The sequence below is a fragment of the Alligator mississippiensis genome, chromosome 4 (assembly GCF_030867095.1).
Source record: "Alligator mississippiensis isolate rAllMis1 chromosome 4, rAllMis1, whole genome shotgun sequence".
NCBI lineage: Eukaryota > Metazoa > Chordata > Crocodylia > Alligatoridae > Alligator > Alligator mississippiensis.
In genome coordinates, this window is record NC_081827.1 from 98,695,480 (window position 1) to 98,718,075 (window position 22,596).

The 22,596-nt window shown below is 46.0% G+C and overlaps 1 protein-coding gene across 1 annotated transcript in view; it reads right to left on the bottom strand.

The window, feature by feature from the left end:
* Window positions 1-410: 410 nt before the first annotated feature.
* LOC132250132 (voltage-dependent T-type calcium channel subunit alpha-1I-like) overlaps window positions 411-22,596 on the bottom strand; it is a 34,418-nt gene continuing 12,232 nt past the window's right edge. The window contains exon 3 of the mRNA XM_059726386.1: window positions 411-593. Within this exon, the coding sequence (XP_059582369.1) occupies window positions 452-593 (142 nt within the window). The 3' untranslated portion in view covers window positions 411-451. The remainder of the gene's footprint in view (window positions 594-22,596) is intronic.

The following is a 22,596-nucleotide window of genomic DNA, read 5'->3' on the forward strand; positions in this document are numbered from 1 at the left end:
TATTTTATTCAGGGATAGACTACCACAGTTTAGTTTCCACCAACAGCTAGATAGAGCTGTTACCACACAGCAGCTGATGGCACAGTACAGACCTCCTCCAACCCTTTCAGTACAATTTCTTGAGCTGTCCATATCCTCACGCACATAGAACTTAGTATACACCTGGACTGGAACTAATGGCTTAGAGGTAAAGGGTGTACCAGCTCTCAGCACCCCAGAGCTCTTCAGTATTCACCTCAGCTTGGAGCCAGGTGGGATTTGGTGACTCAGAGGTACGAGGATCAGTATGATGAGTTCTTGAGCCACACACGGGTCCAAAAGCTGGGACACATTCACCCACACAAACCTATATATGTGACTTATTGGTTAATTGGTCTATTCAGGGTGGAATAAGGCAGTGTGGGAAGAGATGCAAAGAGTGATAGATAAAAAAGGCACAGATAAAGGAAAACTACAGATGAAATGGGGTACATGTTGGAGGGAAGAATGACTTACTGGGTACACGATTGATAGCTTTGAGGGGCCTCAGGACACGAACAGTACGGATTGCAGACAAGTTAATGTTTTGGAGGTCCAGGGAATATTCCACCATCCTGAAAAAGGAGAGACACAGAATGAGTTTAAGACAATCAGCAACTTGGATCAAAATAAGCATGTGGCCCTAGCAGAGGGAAGTGAAGTGCACTGGAGATGAGACAGCAGGGTTGTTCACATAGTTGGTGCAAAGTCAAAACCCTCCAATGCATCAGTTCTTCTCCATCAGGCTGTCCTGCAATCTTGTGGGGGAAAGCATTAAAAAAGGGGTTACCAGTGAGCCAATGATCTCCTTATACATTCATAATCTTCTGGCATACTCCCCACTGAGTCCAGAAAGGCAGGAGAAATGAATGACACCTGGTTTTGCAAATCTCAGACTGTATTTTTATTCAAGGGTTTCTGGTGACAAGATAAGCCCTGAAAGTGAAGCGTGAGTCCCTGGAAACTGTAAAAAGAGAGCTGCAGTCTGCTGGAGGCTCTACAAGAGCTGAACTCAAGTCCCCAGAACCCCAAGGTTGAAAAGCCAGCCCTTTATTAGAATGGAAATGAGGTACAGAGCAGCAATGATAAGCCATTAGCATCCAGCCAAGGAGGCCGTGTTGAACCCAGCCTGGCACTTACCTGCTGTGACTGTCACAAGGGGAAAGGGCTGTGCTAGATTTCAAAAGATGACAGTGGGAGAAACAACCCACTCCCCTCAAGGTGAACCCTACAGAGAGACATGGACAAGACACCACCTGGCAGCTGAACACGCCAGAGCAGTTGACTCCCTTCTTCCAGCTTACTGTGTGTGCATGTGTAGCCCTCTGATTTCCACAGCATACATTATGGCAGTAGGCAAGGCCCACACACAGCAATGATGGTCATCGTATCTCAGCTGTAAGTTGCTCCTGTTGGACACTGTCCTAAAAGGGATATTTTTATATATGGGGTCTTAGCTTTTTAAACCTGGCAGTACATCCAGCAACAACTCTCCCCAGATAGCCTCCCTCTCTCCTTTGAAGAAGACAGACGTAGGCTGGAGCACTGGCCTGTAGGACTGTGAGAAGCTTCGGTCCTTGATTCAATTTGGCAGAGATTCGGCCCGATTCAGCGTCCGAATCTCTGAATCCAAATTGAATCAGAGGACCCGTTAATCTCTCCAAATTGAATCAGAACCCTTTAAATCAATTCAGAGAGATTTGGAAAGATTTGGCGCTTCAGACATAGAAACAGCTTTAAATGCTTTTTCTACATACCTCGAGGTACCAGCACGGCTTGTGAATGCTGCAACGCTGGGGCGCATGGAGCGTCCCACAGGAGTGCGGGGGGCTCCTCAGCACGCTTGGCAGCAAACCCAGAACTGGACCAGAATCACTTCTGGTCCACTTCTGAGTCTGCCGGAGAGCGGGCTGGGAGCCCCCCCCCGCACCACCCTGGCTTGGCGACTGGTGCCTCCTGGGTCTGGGGGGTCCCCCTACAGCTGATTGCTGAGCCAGGGAGGCATGGGGAGCCCCTGTGCGCTCCCTGGTGGACCCAGAAGTGGACCGAAAGTACTTCTGGTCCACTTCCAGGTTCACTGCTGAACACGTGGGTGGGGCCCCCATGCTCCTGTGGGATGCTCCATTCGCCCCAGCATTGCAGCATTCACAAGCCGTGCTGGTACCTCGAGGTATGTAGAAAAAGCATTTAAAGCTGTATCTTTGTTCTAAATGGTTATTTTCTGAATCAGCATTGAATCTTCAGATTCGGATTCGGCCAAATCGAATCACTGTCCCCGATTTGGGCCAAATCCGAATCATATAGGGCTTGCTTCGCGTACCCCTACTGGACTGGCACTGTGTTCCCTGGCCTAATACTTCCTTACCTGTTGACAAGCATTAGGAAACATTACTTTCTCTTTTTAATGAGTTGGCAGAAATGCAATAATAATGATCCTCATAATATGTCCATAGAACTTCTGACTGAAGATCTCAAAAGCATTTTACACAATTTAATGAAATGAGGCTGAGATCCCACAGGGAAGTAGGGAAGTATCAACACCTTCCGACTGCATAAGGGAAAACTGAACAAAGAGAGATTAAACAACTTGCTGACGGGCTGCACAATAAGTCTGTGGCACAGTCCAGAATAAAATCTAGGCCTGAATCCTTTCCCCTAAACATTAATCACAAGATTATGTAAAATGGACATCCTTTTGCTCTTTCAAGGTGGACCGACACTAGGTAGAAGACATAATCTTTCTGCTACTGTACCTATTTAAAAAACAGATACATCTGCTTATCATGCTATACTTAGATCTGGAGACCTTCATTCTATCCAGCAACTTCCTCCAGCACCACGTTCATTTTATACTTAAACACCAAGGCTACTTGCTTCAACTCTTTACAGCACTGTGACTCCTACCTCCTCCAGGGCTCTGGTATCCAAATATTGGTCCCTATATTCCATCACTTCAATTCCCCCTAAAAGGACAGGAAAAGCATGTGTCTAGTTAGCTGTCTTCACCTTTCACAAAGAGACTCGCGTGAGTGATAGATTTTCAAACACAATAGGGTAAACCTGTCGAGATGTTGTGATTATTCTCTCACTTTCTCTCTCTCTTTCTCTTTCCCATCACTCCATTCTCTGTTACACTTTTAGAGTAACTGAGTGAAATAATTCTTTTCCTGAAATACAGCAGTGCTGATCTATCTCCCTGTCATCTCCATGTGCACTGAACACCGAGAAAGACACACAGAGAGACAGAGACAGAGAGAAGGGATTTTTTTTGCAGGTAATCAAAATACTCATATTTTTTAAAAACCCAACAAAAACCCACTGGATAGATGCAAGCAACCCACAGGAAGTGTGAGTGTTGGAGCTATGATTAAAAGATGAGGATGGGTACAGAACAGTATCACACACACACAGGCTCTCAGATATGCAAGTATGAGCATGGAGACATACACACGCAGGCCACCTGACACAGGAGACATACAGACACAGGTCTGCCTGTCCATGACACTTCTGGCCAACTGCACGTGTGCTGCCAAGAGGGTGAGTGGTGATTGGCTGGGCAGCCTGGGCTGCACGGGCCCAAGTTTGCACTGCTGCCAGGGAAGTTTGGCAGAGGGGAACACGCCCTTCGCCATCTGAGCAGCGGGGCTTCCCCATGCCTCCCTGCCTGAGGGTGAAAGGGTGGAATTACAGTGGCGGTGTCCCCCCACTGCCCGGCCCAGATGCCCCCCAGAACAGCCGGCAGGGAGGGAGGGAGAGAGGGGAGTGGAGAAGCACATGGATACAGGCCAGGCGGACCCAAAGCAATTGGGGGGGGGGGGGGGGGGGGGGGAGCAGAGTCGGACCCAAAGTGGCAGGGAGGAGTGGAGCTGGACCCAAAGCGGGGGGGTGGGGGGGTGGAGGTGGAGTGGGGCTGGACCAAAGCAGCAGGGGGGAAGGGGTGAGTGGGGCCAGACTGAAGCAGCAAGGGGGAAGTGGGGGAGCAGGGCTGGACCAAAGCGGCAGGGGGGAGGGGGGGAGCAGGGTCAGACCCAAAGTGGCGGGGGAAGATGGGGGGAGCGGGACCAGACCAAAGTGGAAAGGGGAGGGGGGGAATGGGGCTGTACCAAAGCAGCAGGGGGGAGGGAGTGCTGGAGCGGGGTCGGACCCTATGAGGTGGGGGGGAGGGGGGGGATCAGACCCAAAGCAGGGGGGGAGTGGGGTCGGACGAGGAGTGATGGGGGGAAGTGGGGTGCGGGTCCAGACATGGGGCTCTATCCCTGCTGTCCCCCTCCCCCGCACCCATCCTTCTTGATGGGCAATTTGCTAGTAGTTTCCTATAAGAGCCACAGCAGAACAATTCAAAACAACTTTACCCAATGCCAGATAAAAAATGGCACAAATATAAAACTCTACAGCGTGGAAAGATGGCCTTTGTTGAACTACAAGTGTTTAGATAAAAGTCCTTAGAAATGCCAGTTGTCATCACTGAGCAGAGCAGAAAAGGCTCAGTGTTATAATGAACAGACTATTGACTATGTGTACTCTATTGCCCTTTGCTGGATAGAACCAGAGCTTATCAATTATGTGCAATAGTTCCTATGATACTAAAAGTGAATTTTTTCCCCAACCTCTCAGGCGTTCTGTGCCTGCTGCAGTTGAACTCCAACACTCAAGAGTGTTAGCATTGTGGAAACCTGGAAATCCTAGGTGTCTGAGGATCTGTCTCAGTAGGTCTCTTATTAGTTGCAAGATTCTAGGATGGTCAGTTCCAAAGCCAGATACCACTGAAAACAACAATGGCTTCTCTAGGAACGATCACTGGGATCATTCTTTTGTAAGAAAATTTGACCTTTCATACCTGGGAGTGTTAAATTTGTAGAGGCCACCTTCTAAAACAATGAGCTCTAGCCTACCAGTTTAACTAGAGATTTTGGTTTGCTTCAGAGAAGCACCATGTGGCAATACTTTGTCAGGATCACTGGTGCTAACCAAGGCTGTGGAAAAATGCAAGATATGCATACACTGTGACCGGATCCCTAGCCTGAGCTCTGTTGTTATGTCCACTGGGACTAGCAAGATGGTATCCAAGACACTCCCACTTCTGCCTTGGAACTGGTACCAGGAATAGATCTCTTCAGTCCAGTCCTCACCTATCCATAGCTCTGGCATCTCCTTACGTTGCTGTCTGGTGTGTCCTCTTGAAAAGAAGTGCCATACACTCACAAAATCAAGGTGGAAACTATCCTGTGAAGGAACCTGCTGTCTATGCAGACAATACTGAGACAATTTATTTTCAATTCCCTTCCTCTTTGGAAATGTGGTGATCTTTCAGAGATTTAGATGGTCCCCTTGGGCAGCACAGGTTTGTTGCGGGTAGGTCTTGCTTCACCAATCTCATTTTCTTCTACGACCAGGTGACCTATCACCTGGACAAGGGAGAAGAGATTGATGTCATATATCTTGACTTAAAAAAAGCCTTCAATCTGGTATCCCATGATTACCTCTTGTCGAAACTGGCCAATTGTGGCCTTGGGTCCACCACGATCCACTGGCTGGGGAATTGGCTCCGTGGTCGGACCCAGAGGGTAGTAATTGATGGAAGTCAATCATCACAGTGCCCTGTGACCAGTGGGGTTCACCAAGGCTCTGTCCTTGGACCCATATTGTTCAACAGCTTCATTAATGATGTGGACATTGGAGTCAGAAGCGGACTGGCCAAGTTTGCCAATGACACCAAACTTTGGGGCAGAGCATCCACACCAAAAGACAGGAGGGTGATCCAGGCTGGCCTGGACAGGCTTAGCAAATGAGCGGACAAGAACCTGATGGTGTTTAACACTGAAAAATGCAAGGTACTCCACCTTGGGAGGAAAAATCTGCAGCATCCTTATAGGCAGCAGTGCTACACTGGCCAGCACTATGGAAGAAAGAGACTTGGCGGTCATCATTGACCACAAGATGAACATGAGCCTTCAATGTGATGCTGTGGCTAGTAAAGCGACCAAAACGCTGGCTTGCATCCATAGATGCTTCTCAAGCAAATCCCGGGACATCATTCTCCCCTTGTACTCGGCCTTGGTGAGGCCACAGCTGGAGTACTGCATCCAGTTTTGGGCTCCACAATTCAAAACGGATGTGGAGAAGCTTGAGAGAGTCCAGAGAAGAGCTACGTGCATGATCAGAGGTCAGGAAAACAGACCTTACGACAACAGGCTGAGCGCCCTGGGGCTCTTTAGCCTGGAAAAGCACAGGCTAAGGGTTAATCTGATGGCCACCTATAAGTTTATCAGGGGTGACCACCAGTATCTGGGGGAACGTTTGTTCACCAGAGCGCCCCAAGGGATGACGAGGTTGAACGGCTACAAACTACTGCAAGACCGTTTCAGGCTGGACATAAGGAAGAATTTCTTTACTGTCCGAGCCCCCAAGGTCTGGAATAGCCTGCCATCGGAGGTGGTTCAAGCACTTACATTGAACACCTTCAAGAGTAAATTGGATGCTTATCTTGCTGGGATCCTATGACCCCAGATGACTGCCTGCCCTTCGGGCAGGGGGCTGGACTCGATGATCTTCTGAGGTCCCTTCCAGCCCTAATGTCTATGAAATCTATAAAATCTATGAAGCTGAAGTGCCCCAGGAATTCCCAATTCTGATTTTGCTTTCACATCCTTCCCCTCCTGAGACCATGTCTTGTAGATGTAACCCAGGACAAGGGGAAGTTAGGCTGCACTGGAAGCATGCATCACCTGATGTCATAATTTTCCATGTGTGTCAGTAGGGAAGGTTGCCATGGAGACCAGCACAGAGGTCACAGAAAATGAGCAGGTAGGAAAAGGCTGACTGTTAGGAAACAAGGCTCATGTTTTCCATGCAAGTGTTTGAAAGTCTCATGGCATTTGCCATCATTCACCTGACATCAACATACTACCAACAGAGGGAGTCAAACGATGACAGAAGTTGGAATGTCATGGTGGAGACTAGTTGATGCAGGGAACTGTGCCCAAACTTGCTATGATGGGTGAATTGTAAAATCTGAATTCAAATCCTTGCCTCTATAAAGGGCCTGAACAATATTCCTGGATCTAAACACTCCTACACCGTGGCAAAAAAACTTGGAACATCCAAGTGAAATGAAAACTCTTGATCTGAGGAGTGGGGAGTTTGGGTCAGCATCTGCACTGCAGAGGACCCATGCCAACATACCTACAGACTAGGTGACGCCAATTTGACTAGCACCATGACCAAAAAGGATATAGGGATAATAATCGACCATCGCATGAACATGAGCCCTCAGTGCAAAGTTGTAGCCAGAAGGGCAAACAATATTCTGGCATGCATCAACCGATGCAACTCATGTAAAACCAAGAAAGTGATTCTCCCACTGTACTCGGTCCTGATGAGACTGCAGCTGGAGTACTGTGTCCAGTTCTGGGCACTGCACTTCAACAAGGATGTGGAAAAACTTAAGAGAGTCCAGAGAAGAGCCACCTATATGATCAGAGACTTGCAAGGCAGACCATACAAAGAGAGGCTGAGGGACTTGGGCCTCTTCAGCCTAAAAAAAGAAGGCTGAGAGGGGAGTTAGTAGCAGCTTACCACTACATCAGGGGAGTGAGTACATCAAGAGCTCGGTGAACATTGTTGTTCACCAGGGCACCCTTGGGGAAAACCAGGAGTAATGGCCACAAACTCCTGAGAGACTGCTTCAGGCTCAACTCTAGGAAAATCTTTGCAGTCAGGGTGTCCGGACTGTGGAATAAACTCCCTCCAGACATGGTATAATCACCTACCCTGGAAATCTTCAAGAGGAGACTGGACAGTCACCTCGCTGGGGTCACCTGACCCCAGTTGTCGTTCCTGCCTGGTGCAGGGGGGCTTGACCCGATGATCTTGCGAGGTCCCTTCCAGCCGTGTACAATCTATGAATCTGATTATTACCAGCCATCTGGAGGGGCTCGGGGAACCATGATGATCACATGACCCTACAGAAGCAGGGTCCTGTGAAAGTAAAGTCAAAATGACTGCCTCCTTTCTTAGCTCTCAAAGGATGTGTCTACACGAGATACTAACTGCACAGTAGCCTAATAACACTGCACAGTTGCGTGCCAGGCAAAAACCATGCTAATATGCTACTGCACAGAAAGCGTCACTAAAAACCCATGCGCTGATGCTACTGTGCAGTAGTGCGAGTTACTGCGCATTGATTTAGTACTCAGTTAACCACGTACTAAACTTAATGTGCTGTACTACGGTGCATTAATGAACACGTAGATGCACCCAAGCTCTCTTCAAGATCTCTGGAGTCCTTGCCTGGTCACATGTCAATCTGATGAGTGAATGTGAGCCTGATTATATATGCCAACTTAGCTGCCTAGTTTCTCTTCTTTTTTAAATATAATTGCTGCTTTTTGTTCATGAAGCCTTTGGAACCCAAAAGCAGTCAAGCAAAGAGTGTGACCTGGAAAAAAACTTTGCATCAGGATTTCAGCTCTCTTCCCTTCAATCTACCTCCTTCCTCAGAAGAAGAGGATAGTTCCCTCTTGATGTAAATGGTAGCTTACCTCAGCCATCGACTGGATATTATGTGGCCTTTGGTTGTGGGTGGGTGAGTGTGAGAGAAGATTCAAAAGCTGGAACTATGCTAAATCAGAGGGAAACCCCTGATCTGTGAAGGGATTTGGACATGGAGCTGTTGAGATAATTGAATTTATAAGATAAATCCTCTTCTCCCAACAGCCACATTTATCTTCAAAGACTTCAGAGAAATACCTCAGAAATTAATGGGAGCTGCCTGATCCCTAAAAAATGATTACTGTCCCTTTTGAATATGGGAGTTAAAGGAATGCAAATGGTCACTAGGAAGAAGAGGGAGGAATGAGAACTGCAGGAATCCACCAGTTGTTCCAGTTCCAGACGTTCCCAGTGGGCATTGCTGCAGGAGTGGAAATAATGGATGTGAGGGCAAGGAGGAAATCAATGTATAGAACGGGGATGTAATGCAAGCTGTGAGGGGAGCCCTGGCTTGGAGGCATGGGAGAATTGTCTGTTGGAGGAAATCCTTGTAAGGAACAGGGCAGAGGCACTGGCTATGTGGGGGAGAATCAGTGTACGGAATGGGTGGGACTGTTGACTGTGGGGTAGGAGCAGAGGGCAGGAGGAAACCACTGCAGGGAAGAGGGCAGGTATACTGATTGGGGCAAGGGTGGGGCATCAGTTATTGGAAGGAGTCACGGCAGTGAGTGGGATGGGAGCATTGCCTGAAAGGGAAACCCCAGCTGCAGGAACATTGGGAATGAAAGGAGTAAAGAGAGGGAAGCCCTATACTGAGAAGAGTCTGACTGCCACCCCATGCTGAGGTCAGCTCTCAGATCCATAGCCAGAGAGCAGCCGACATGACTTGTCAGGCGTGCAGCATTAATTAGCCAGGGTTTGGCATGGCATGGAAAGAATCTGTTGTGACATCTCCAAAGCAGGGCCAGAGGCTCTCGTCAAGGAAAGTTACTTCAATTCTGCCTCTGCTCAGAATACCCAGGAAGGAGCCAGTTAGTCATTTCGAGAAGTAAAGGAGGCAGCGAAGGGTAAAGACGGAAAGAGGAAGAGGCAGGGTGAGGAGAGAGACAGTCTTTGCCCTGTGTGTTTCAGCTGTCAAAACCGATAAGGCATTTGCTCTGCAGAATTCTAAAGCACCGGCCGTCTGGAGCATCAAACGCTCTCTCCACTTGGGCTCTGCCCTTCCCCGGGCTTCCCCCCTCCATATCCCTGCTCCTGCTTCCTCTCCATCTCTCTGTCCCATGCCCCTTTGCACAGTCCTGTCCTTCTTTCTAGATACCCCTCTCTCCCACCTTCATCACTCAGTCCTGCCCTCCCCTTTTCTCTGTCCATTTTTTCCTCATCCCCTTCTCTCTTTTCCTCTCCCCTTTTCCTGTTCCCTGTAGTCTGTCTGTCTGTCTCTCTCTCTCTTTCTACTATTGCCCTCTCTTTGTACTCTTTCTGTTTGGATGATAATCATTATCCTGCACTCTGGCAAGTCTGTTTAGTCAAACACACAAAGGACCCTGAGTTTAGCAGGGGGGGACAGTCCCGGTCACTAGGTTCATGTGCTAACCAATCTGTTAATACATTGACCTTGGCCAGGAAGTAACAACAGGGTCTGGCCAGGGGTGCCTTCAACTCATGCCAAACCACTGGAGCAGACAACAAGCATACAGTGAGAGTGGCATACAAACTCCTAGTGCTACAAGCTCAGACTGTTCATGAGGTATAAGCCATGGCAGAATAACTTCATTAGCCACAGCTTGGCACTTCTTTTGCTCCTCTGCTTCCATGAGTTGGAAACTGGGCTTGAATCTGTACTGGCATTCTCCACCTCTCCCATAGTAACGAAGCTCCAAGAATGATGTTCAGTGCCCGAGAGCAGCAAAAGAACCCAGCCAAGTTGGCTGTGCCACATGAGCAGCAACAGTCACAAGCACATTTTGTATATTCACATGTTAGATCTGATTCTCAATCAGGTGCTGTGATACCCTGGGGTCCCTTGAAATCCTTTCAAGGGTGCTGTGTGGTGCCACACAATGCTAGGTGTGCAAACATGATTCACAAGATAAACCCAGAGATTTCAAATAGAAATCCAGAGTTCCAAAAACACGCTAACCTGTTGCGGTCTGAGTACTTTGCAACAAAAGAATTGCTCTATTATTTTTCCATTAAAAAATGAGTGAAAACAAAAAGCTGGCATTTTCCCATGGATGCCTTGAGTCTAATGATAGGTGTCTTGAGCCTAAAAAGATTGAGAACCATTATTCTAGATTTTTTTGCTAAGTAAACTTGATTCCTTAAATAAAAAGGCCACAAAGGATGAACACAAATGGGACACATAGGAGAGACAAAGATGGACACAAAAAAGAAGTGTGATGTACACAAGGCAATACTAACCAGTAGGGCTGTGCAAAGCTTTGGGTGGTGACTCGATTCAGAGGAGTTTCAGCCCGATTCGGTGGCCGAATCTCCAAATTGAATCAGGAGACCAATTTAAAGATCTGAATTGATTCAAAGCTCTCTGAATCTTTGGCAAAGATTCGGAGAGCTTTGATGACTCGGGCAGTCCCTGGTGGCTGCAGCAGGGAGCTGCAGGCACTCCAAGCTGGTAAGTACTAGGGGTGGAGGAGCGGGGAGGGGACCATGGGGGACCCCTGCCAGCCCCCTTGAGCTGCCAGCAGGAGCAGTGAGCCTGGGGTTTCTTCAGGGGGTTTTTTTTTCTTAAAGGGCCGGATCTGGCCCATGTGGGGCACCCGTGACGGGGCTGGGGGAGTGGAGGGTGGGGGTTCAGGGACTCGCGCAGAGCCCCCTATGCAGCATGGGGCAGTGGGGGACAGCAGGGATTGCCCCCCGCCCAGAAGCACCTTCTGAGCCAGGGCTTTTTTTCCCCCAAGTGCTGGGAGCTGGGGCAGGCAGAGCAGCCATTGCTGGGCTGGAAGAGGGGTGGGGGATGGGCCTGGCTGATTCAGTCAAATCAAATCAAGACAGTGATTTGAATCACCGAATCGAATCACTGTCCTCCGAATCGGCCGAAACCGAAGCAAATACTGCTGCTTCGCACAGGCATACCAGGCATCTCATAAAAGGGGAGCAAAGAACATCTATAGCAAAGACATAAGAGCCACACAGTGATGTTGTAATATTTTCCTCACCTTTCCCACTTAACCTCAGCTATCTGTATCTACATAGGTTTTTGTCTATCAGTTTCCCTGCAATTACCTTCAATAGCATCCCCAAATAAAACATACAACCTTAGGCTATATCTTCTTATACATTATCTGTATACTTTAGAGTATATTTCTGATAGCCATATTAAATAATTATAAACTTTCCTAACGTTAATTCCTTTACTGTTATTTGCTGAAAAATGTATTAAGAGTATTGCTAAGTAGTAGTTAACTTAAAATCATTCCATAAAATCTCCTGTTACTGAAGCATTATGCCTCTTACAATGCATGGCCATTGCATTTTGCAGCATTTAAGTCATCACAATGTCCTCCTCCCTAATATTCAGTGAATTTCTGATGAGTTCTACTTGAGTATGCTCAGTTCCTATTTTCTTGCCAGCTGCATTTGGTGCTCAGCAGAAATGTGTGGGCTTCTCTTGGTGTATAAAAAATATTAGTTTGACCTGCCTGACATTCTGTCTGGATTGTTGGAACTACTCATGGAAATCAAAGTTTCTCCAATGAGCTGTTTGAGGACTTCTGGAAATTCAGCCCCTTCTTCTATATCTTGTAGTCTTAAAGGAAAGGATACTCAGTTGCTCTCCACACTTATTTCCTCCAATTTCCTGGCCACATCAAAAATCACAGGCTGCTGTCTGTAGTTGTATAACTAGATGTGATCTAATGTATTACTGCTGCAAACTAGCATTCTGAACCAGTGTTTCCTATTTGATTTGACTATCATATCCAAAGCACTGGGGAGCCATGTATGGTGTGCTTGCCTTGGTCCCTTTTAGTAGTGCTAAACCATGAACACTTTTTCTAAAGCCTTTGTTTTACAATCTTCCAGTGCTAACTTGACACTTTAGGGCTATAAGTTTCTTCTTTTGACTTTGCATGTCTTCCTCTGTATTGGCAACTCAAAAGTCTGTATCTGCAGTGGCCACTGGCAGTTTGCATATTTGATCACTCACAGGGGCCAGTTTCACATTTAAATTTTCTTTGATCTAGCTGAAGTGGGTCTCTGACATCACAGTTAAATAGAGACCAATCTGTGCCTCCATTTCAGTAATCATCCCCCCTAATCGCCAAACCTTCTTTTGACTCCAATTAATGTATATGTTCGCTCTTTTCTTTTCCCCTCTTCCCTTTTTCATCCAGAGTTACCAACCACTGCTCAGATGTCTGGGATCAATATAGAAATGCAAAACTTCAAAACTCTTGGTTCAGAGATGATACCTTTTATTAGACCAACTAAGAAATCACAAATCAGGCGCATGCACCCTTTTTCAGGCTGAGGGAAAATTAAAGATGGTAAAAGGTAGAAAATATATAGATAGAAAATAAAGATAATTTTTTTGCAATTTCTTAGTTGGTCTAATAAAAGTATCATCTCTGAACCAAGAGTTTTGAAGTTTTGCATTTCTTTTTGTCTCAGACCAACGGGGCTACCAAATACATCCCTGGGATCAATATATTAACTGTGAGACCACCTGCTGTTGCCCTCTACTTTCTAGTTGCCTTCAGGCTAAATGGATCAAACCTTACTCCGCAAGGATGGCTGGGAGAGAGGGAAGAGAACTGGTTGTTTCATTCAAATAGGCAACCACTGCCATGACCCCTTCTACTTATTGCAGACAGGGAATGAGAAGGGAGAGGAAATAAAAGAAAATGCTTCCCCACTCAGACTGGTTATAAAGCCATTATAAGATAGAGATGAAGACTGGCCTTGTGAATAAAGTACTGGATTAGGTCTCCAGATATGTGGTTCAATCCCCTCCTCTGTCAGAGATTTTCTTTGTGCCTTTGAAGAAGTCAATTAAACTTGATGTATCATTTCCTTTCTCCCACCTGTCTTGTCTACTTATATTGTAAGTTCTTTGGGGCTAAGGCTGTCTCTTAGGATATGCATGTACAACATATCACAAAACCACACCCAGAGAAAATGAGAGATGCAAATGTCATGATTAGTATTTTAAAGCCTACAAAAGTAAACCAGGCAGAAAAAAAAGCAGCTGTGGCTCATGTCCTAGAGACCTTGCAATCAAGATAGAATGGAGAGGTGACAGGACAGGATGGGAAATATGAAGGGATGAGGAAGAATAGGATTATGTGACTCTAAAGGCAAGCGCAAAAATGCTGGGCTAATTTTTAAATGCAACTAACTTAGATATAACTGTTAACTCTCGTAGATGTCATAGCAGAACTGGATCCTGGGATGCTAAGAGAGGATACAGCTTTTGCAGATTCAGTTATAGCAATGATGTTCCATGTATAAGAGAGAACAGAGGTGGGGGAAGCAGGCAAACAGGCTGGCATCATTAGCAAGACAGAGGTGGCAGGGGATGTAGAATGCTCTCTCACGTAAGGAGGCAGGCACGTCATCGTTGCTTTCAGTCTGTGTGGGCTGCTCGCTTATCCATCCATCTGTCTTAGCTGCCGATCATGGTGGTTAGCTCCAGAGGGGATGACTGTTCAACCATGTGTCTTCCCTTCCAAAATAAGAGCTGGGAGACATATTAGGTATTCAGATGCATTACTGTGGATTTCCCTCTTCTCCCACTTTGAGGCCAAAGAGCCTGATGCAAGTCAGTAAAACAGCTAAAGGAGAGGCAGATGCCAAATCTCAAATTTCCCACCTAGCCTATGTAAGAGGGGACAGTGGTAGATGTCCCTGAAGACAGAGATGGAGAAACTGATAATTGTCTTTGGAAACTCCTACCTCTGAAGAACTGTAGCCAGGAAGTGAGGTGGCAGCCAAGCTAGTCCACTCACTACCTAATGTGACCCTAGTATCCTGTGTCCTTTCCATATCCCCTCTCTTGCTGGATGCACCCTGCTCTGCCTCCATGTCATTCAGGAAATTACCATTACCCTGGTAGACCTTACAGGCTTTTTCCTCCGTGCATCTCACCTCCAGGAGCTGGTGGGGGAGGGCAACTAGCCTGAAGAAGCCCTCCCCTCCAATCTAACCTCCCTTGGTAGCTGCACCAAAGAAGAAACAGCTGAACCTTAGCACATTAGGAGCTAATTACTGTCTGGTTAGCGTGGTCCATTAGCACTAATAGCAGTGACACTGGTGGAGCAAGAACAGGGCATGAAAGAGAGCAAACAAGCAGCTAAATTGCTTAAGTGGGTGGTGTGTGTCATGCAAGACACCTGCCGTCAGACCTTGTTAGTAAAGTACGTGACCTGACTTATCTGCAACAAGAAAGTAGCAGAGAGATCTGAAAGCACAAGGCACCATTGATGGATGAATTGAATCACTCACAAACCAGTTCTGAGGCACCAGGGAGCAGAGAGACTGCAACAGGGCTTGTCCATCCACTGAGAGGTATATAAAGGCTACATTTTCAACTCTGACACATAAGCTAAACCCACAGTGGCAGAAAAGGCTGACTGAGGAGCAGCAGCACGTCCAAATATTCTTGTTAACCAACAATGACAACCTTAGGACTTTATAGGACATCACAGGGTCCCTCTGTCTTCCAGGTTTCCTTTACCACATCTGCACTACCCATCTGCTGATTAGAGCATTATCCCAGTTCCCCAGCCATTGTCCCATCTAATCACTATTCCCTGCTCAGAAAGCTTTGCTATGGCCATCCCTTCTGGCTTTTTCATTGTGGGTGAGTGGGTCTCCTTCAATGTGTGTGTGTGTGTATTTGTATGCGTCATTCACTCCATATGTGTCTCATTCATCCTGTGTGTGTATTTGTATGTGTGTTATTCACTTTGTGTGCACCTCATTCACTTTGTGTGCATCTCCTTCACTGTGTATTTGTATGTGTGTCTCATTCACCCTTTGTGTGCATCTTATTCACTCTGTGTATAAGTGTCATTCATTCTATGTGTGCCTCATTCACTCTGGGTGTGTATTTGTATGTGTGTAACTCAATGTGCCTCACTATGTGTCTCATTCACTCTGTATGTATCTTATTCACTCAGTGCATGTGTATTTGTGTGTCTCATTCACTCTGTCTCATTCACCCTGAGTGTATTTGTGTGCATCTCATTCACTGTGTGTATTTGTGTGTGTGTGTGTCATTCAGTCTTTGTGCCTCACTGTGTATTTGTGTGTATGCCTCATTCACTCTTTGTGTGTGTATGTGTGTAAAAGCAGGTGATCAGCAGCCATGGAACCTTGTACAGAGATGTCTGTGCCACTAGAAGCAGCAGACAGTTGCATCTGTTTGCCATAAATATTTAATATTTACATTATGGTAGCACTCCGAAGCCACCCTAAGGGACCAACTCTCACCTCCACCCCTATTTTGCTATATATTGTACAGAGGTGAACACATCTTCACCCAAACAAAGGACCTAGATATAAGTGGGGAAAGAGCTGAATGAGCTTCTCTCCTTGCCCTGTGTGCGCACGTTCAATTTGCTTAGGCACAGAGAAGTTTTGTGACTTCACGTACATGCCCTCTGCAGATATAACCCTCTCCTCTTTCAGGCCACCAACAGGCTCTCAACCCCAGACCTTCCAAACCAAGGACTGGCTTTCTACCACTAGAATAAAGGGCACAACTAACATGACTACCTACCTTTTCTACCACTGGAATGAAAAAAAGAGCAACTCCACCTAGCAGTAGCAGCAGTGGGCAGTTATCTGCCTGCAAACCAAATGCTCCAGGGGAATGTGACACACACTTTGCCAGTATGTTAAACAAGAAGTTAACAAATGAAAACCTCTTCCCTGCTGGGTGACAGCTCCATCTCTTTGATTAGCGGTCTGTGTCTGATCTGTTGGCTTTGGTTTGTCCCTGAGACCATAAGCTCCTTGCAGCAGAAACCTCCAGACCTTCTACATCACCGAGCAGACTATAATCACTCAATAAATACAGATTAACAATAAAACACCATGTGTGTCTGAACAGATAAACTCAAACCACAAGCTTTTCAGCTGCTTCCACCAATTTTGCAACTGGCACTTACAGGGCAAAGCTTTAAAATATGGTCTAAGGCACCAAGCAAAATTATTTTTAGCACCTGTGGAGGAAAACACTAATGGGCATCAGACAAAGCTTTAAGAAAAGACAGCCATTACAAAGAGGGCTTTAAGTTTCTCTGCATGCCCCAAGCCAATCAGTCCTGTTTAAAGTCAAAGTTGCATATACATAAATGCAAGAAGTATGGGGAATAAACAAGATGAGTTGGAAGCTGCAGCCTATGAAATGAACTATCATCTGATTGGCCACCACCAAGACTTGGTGGGACAGCTCTTAGGACTGACATGTCAGCATAGAGGGTTACACTCTGTTTTGGAAGGACAGGATTGGGAGAAAAGGTGGTGGTGTTGCTTAGTATGTCAGAAACACATACACTTGTTCCCTGGTTCATGAGGAAGAAGACAGCAAAGAAGAATGCATTTGGGTAAAGATGAAAGATGCAGCACCAAGATAATGCTGGGAATTTATTATAGGCCACCTAATCAGAAAGAGGAGGTGGATGAGACACTCTTCAAGCAGGTGACAAATCTATCCAAAAGCTATGGAGGGGATGATACAGATGGGAGACTTCAATTTTCCGGACACCTGCTGGAAGAACAATGCAGCCAAACAAAATGTCAAGACAGTTCCTAACTTGTGTGGAAGACAACTTTCTGCTCCAGAAAGTGGAGGATACAACTAGGGGATCATCTATATTGTATCTTGTCCTAACCAACAGGGAAGAACTGGTGGAGGATGTGAAGGTGATGGGCACCTTGGGAAGAAGTGATCACGATATGCTAGAACTTCAGATCCTGAGATAGGGAAAGCATGAGGTCAGCAAAATTAGGACGTAGATTTCAAAACGGCAGATTTCAGCTGACTCAAGGTGCTAATAGGCATGGTGTCATGGAAGGATAGATTGAAGGATAAAGGTGCCCAGACAGGCTGGGAGTTTCTAAGGGGCATAGTACTAGAAGACCAACAAGAAACTGTCCCAACACTGTGGAAGCACAAGAAGAATGGCAAGAGACCAACGTAGCTGTACAAGAAGCTTCTAAAATGCCTCAAATGCAAAGGGAAAGCATATAGGCAATGGAAGAATGGGCAGGTCACCAAGGACATGTACCAGGAAACAGCCAGAACCTGCAAGGACAAAATCAGGAAGGCAAAGGTAAAGAATGAGCTGCACCTGGTAAAGGAGGTTAAGGACAACAAGGAGAGGCTCTATAAGGATGTCGGCCAAAAAAAGAAAGACCAAGAAAGCTGTGCATCCTCTGTTAACAAGCCAGGGAAACTTCTAACCAAAGATGCAAAGAAGGCGGAGCTACTCAACAGCTACTTTGCTTCAGTCTTCACAAAAATTAAGCCACAGCTAGACACCTAATAGGGATTACATGTATAAAGAAGGGGGCAAGCTGAGGGAGAAGATAACAAAAGAAACGGTCAGAGAGATGTTGTTGGGTCTGAATGAATTCAAGCCAGCAGGGCCAAATAGATTTTATCACAGATTCCTGAAGGAACTGGCAAAGGAGATCTCAGAGCCCTTGGCAATGATTTTCATGAAATCATGGGAGATGAGCCAGGTACCAGAGGACTGGAAAAGGACCAGTGTAATGCCCCTCTTTAAAAAAGGCAAAGAGGAGGACCTGGAGAACTACAGACCAGTTAGCCTCACCTCAATACCTGGGAAGTTACTGGAGCATATCCTAAACAAGTCCATTTGCAAGAATCTGGAGGAGGAAAGGCTAATCTCAAGTAGCCGGCATGAATTTATGAAAAACAAATTATGTCAAACAAACCTTATCTCCTCCTTCAACAAATGAAGTAAATGAAGGGAATGCTGTATAGTATATCTGGACTTCAGCAAGGCTTTTGATGAGGTCCCACATGACCTTCTCATAAACAAATTAGAGAAATGCGGGCTGGATAAAATGACTATACGGTGGATAGATAACTGGCTCAATAGCCACAAGCAAAGGGAATTCTTAACAGGTCCATGTCAGAATGGCAGGAGGTTTCAAGTGGAGTCCCATAGGAGTCTGTCTTGGGCCCAATGCTGTTCAATGTGTTTATTACTGATTTAGATGCTGGCATAGAAAGCTTCTTGAGCAAGTTTCCAGATGACATAAAACTGGGAAGGACTGTAAACACTTTGGAGGATGTGCAATTCGGAAAGATCACGACATGGGAAAATTTGACTAGAGCTAACAGGACGAAATTCAATGCAGACAAATGCAAGGTGCTATACCTTGGGAGGAATAATCAAAAACACAAATATAAAATGGGTGACACCTGGCTGGATGGCAGCACTATGGAAAAGGACTTGGGAGTCTTGGTAGATCACAGACTCAATATGAGTCTGCAGTGTGATGCACTTGTACAAAAGGCAAATGTAGTTTTGGGATGCATCAACAGAAGCATTAGGTACAAGACAGGTGATACTGCCTCTCTTACTCAGCACTAGTTAGGCTTCATCTAGACTACTGTATGCAGTTCTGGGCTCCACATTATGAAAGGGATGTGGAGAAGTTAGAGAGGGTCCAAAGGCATGCAACAAAGATGGTAAAGGTCTTGCAAAGCAAGTCATATGAGGAGAGGCTGAAGGAGCTAGGCATGTTCTGCTTGTAGAAAAGGCACTTAGGAGGGGACATGATAGCAGTCTTCAAATACTTGAAGGCCTTCCATAAAGAAGAGGAAAAACACCTTTTCTCTCTTGCTGCGAGGAGGAGGACATGGACAATTGGCCCTGAAGTTGCAGCAAAGTAAGTTTAGATTGCATATCCAGAAAAAACTTCTTCACTGTTAGAATAGTGAGGCAGTAGAAGAGACTGCCTAGGAAAAGTGTAGACTCTCCATCACTGGAGGTGTTCAAGAAAAGGTCAAACAGCCACTGGTCAGGGATAGTCTAGGCATACTTATGCCTATGTTCTACCATGGGTATTTCCCATTCTTCTGAGCTTTGCTAGTTGCTTTTCCCCACTCCCCCACCCCGCCCTCCCCTTTTCCTGCTATATGTGTCAGGGTGTTTTTTTAAGCCTTCCCAGAGCCATTGAGTGTTGGCTACAGACAAAGCTGGGGACTTTGACAGGGGTGTGCCAATGCTCCTGGTGGGACCAAAGCTATTTGTTCCTGGCTAGAGGGTCTTTCTCTTCCAGTCAGGATCAGACTGATTGCCATGTATGGGGTCAGAAAGGAATTTCACCCCACTGTCAGATTGATATGGACTGTGGGAGTTTTTACCTTTCTCTGAAGTGGTGGCATTGCCCTCTACCTGGGACTTCTTGAGCATATATTGGCAACATTTTATAGAAGCAGGAGATTGGCCACCATAGTTCCCCTGCTTTACCTGTGGTAGGTTGGGGTGCTAGGTCTATGTAGTGTCAGGGTTAACGGTAGTCTTAAGCAGATCATGGTTTGTATGGGATGGTTTAGATAAGGATGATTCTGCCTCAGGTAGGGGGTTGGACTAGATGACCTCTGGAGGTCCCTTCAAGCCCTATTTTGCTAGGACTTATGGTTCTCCAGATTAAAACCTCTCCTGGCTCTTCAGAGCTGGAAGGCAGAATGTAACTTTTAACTCCCTGCTGTAACAGCAATGAGAATTGCTCCATTTCTTATTTAGAAAAAAAAAGCAGCAGCAGCTCCGAGTCTTAGTACTAAGATATTTCTCCTGGGAGAGAAAAATTAATTACTAATTACAGTTATTGTGAGCTCTAGAGCTAAGAGGCTCAGAGTCTTTAAAAAAAAGACAACCCCTCCAAGAACAAAATAACTTAACTAAGTAATTTTTTATTTAATCAGGTTTTTTTTTCCCTCTCCAAGCAAAGGCTTGTTGAAACTTGCCTAAATCTATGATACCAGCACCCAACTGCATAGGATACGATTATTTCACACCGCTATGTTCAGATTCCCCTCCAAACCTTGTAATAAGAGAAAATGTCACAGTGTTTTAAGAGTTATAGGGACATAGTGTGACTAATGTATGAAGATGTAAGCAGGTTTTCTCTCTGTGATAAGAAAACTGCTGGGACTGGATAGCTGAAGATACTGAGGAGAGATTATAGGGCTTAGGTCTTTAAAACCAAGAATCTGAAAAGAGGCATCTAAATCTATATTTTGACACTTTTGAAGATGTGATCTGATTTTACACAAGTGCCAACTGTTACAACTTGGCCCAGTCTCTTATTGTATAGCTCCTAGTCAGATGTGTGTGTGCCCCTTTGCTCTCTTTCTTGTGCTTTAGGCTGACTGGGTCTGTGAAGAGTCTTGTCACTGCTTCTAATGCTTGGACTCTATGGCAGACTTCCAGGATCTAACCTATTCCCTGATGCCATTCCTTGAGATGTGAAATGTCACTGTCCATCAACTCCAGACCCCACAACTAGTGTCCGAGACCTCATGAACACCACTGGTGACTGGCACATACTCTCTCAGAACTCTGCATAGATTGTAGGCATCCATGGTTCCTAATTTAACCTCTTTGGAGACAACCTGGCAGGAAAGGAAGGGATTTGCTAAATACAGTCACTTGACCTTAAAGCATTTGGGAATTACAGATTTTAGCAAAATAACAAAGTCCTGCAATGTGCCCTACACTCAGCAGAGCTTACTCTTTCTTGAGAGTCTTAGGTTTGTAAACATTTCAGGACCCAATCCCTTCTTGCCCTTCTTTTCACAGTGACCATGGTTGGCTCCCCTGCCCAGAGCAGAATTCCACTCTTCGATGGGACCCCAGTCTCTGTACCATAAGCTTACATTGATATGTTCCATATAATGCTTGCCCCTGCCCTGCAGACTCCTGAGTAAAGAGACCATTATTTCCTGGGAGTGGACTAGTAGTTGAGAGTCCTTCAGAGCAACAGCTCCAGATATCTCTGAATGATGTTCCTTAAGGGGAATAGTTGGCACTTGTCTAGAATGCAGTACAACAGGCTGCTGTTGGGCAAGCCTAGATTTGTTCAGTCACTGTGCTAATATTTCTGCACATAATATAAAGTTCATTACTGTCATTCTATACTGTCATATGGAGCTCTCAGCAGAGCAGCTCTGCTTCTGTCTATTGTTTATTCTTTGCATTAGGATAAGCTATAAACAAGATGCCAAGTAAGGCAGGTCAATAAGTGCCTCTCTCTTTGGCTGGCACCCTTGGATCTGTGATCTGTCCAAGTGTTTGAGGTCTTGAGTGTTAGTGGGGCAGTGCAGTTAAGCAGTGAGGCTTTGCACAGGAGTCAGCTGGCAGGCAAACTCCACAGCTGTCAAAAAGGAACAACAAACAAGGGAATGTAAAGAAGGAATGTGAGAGATTTTCTTTCTAGATCTATGGATATGCTCAATACAATAAGGGCAAAGGATGGAATGGTGGTTATAATCTGTAATGAAGTTTTCCTTTGTGCCCAAAGTCAGTTAAAACTTCCTCTGCGTGGGGTGCAAGATGATGATTGTGCTAGAAGAAAAGATTTGTGATTTGAATGGTGGCTGAGGAAGACTGGGGCAACCAGATTCTGGAAGCAGAATCCCACTGGATTCAAAAAAGGAAATATTAATTTTAGGCAGCTTCTGGAGCTCTTAATCCCTGGATTGCTCACACATTCACACCTAAAACTAGTTTTAAGTGCACTTTAGGTAATTTAAAGTTATGCCACTCCACAAGAGGGTTATTTTTCATCCAAGCTGTCCAACCTGTGTTCCATTCATGCGTGGCCACTACCCACAGGTGAGCCACCCAAGTTGCAGTCCTCCAACATCCCAGGATGCAGTGTCCCCTCTCCCACCCTCCTGTTCTGTATTGACAAACTTTCCACCCCCTGAACTCTACTGCCTAAGGGATGGATGGTTCTGAAACCAAGCCAGTTCCCCCTCATATCCTTAGGTGTGTGACCTTCCCACCCCCTGGGTTGCAGTCCCATGCAAGCAGCCTGCAAAGCACATGCCAGCTAGACAGGTCACATGGCCTGGATGGG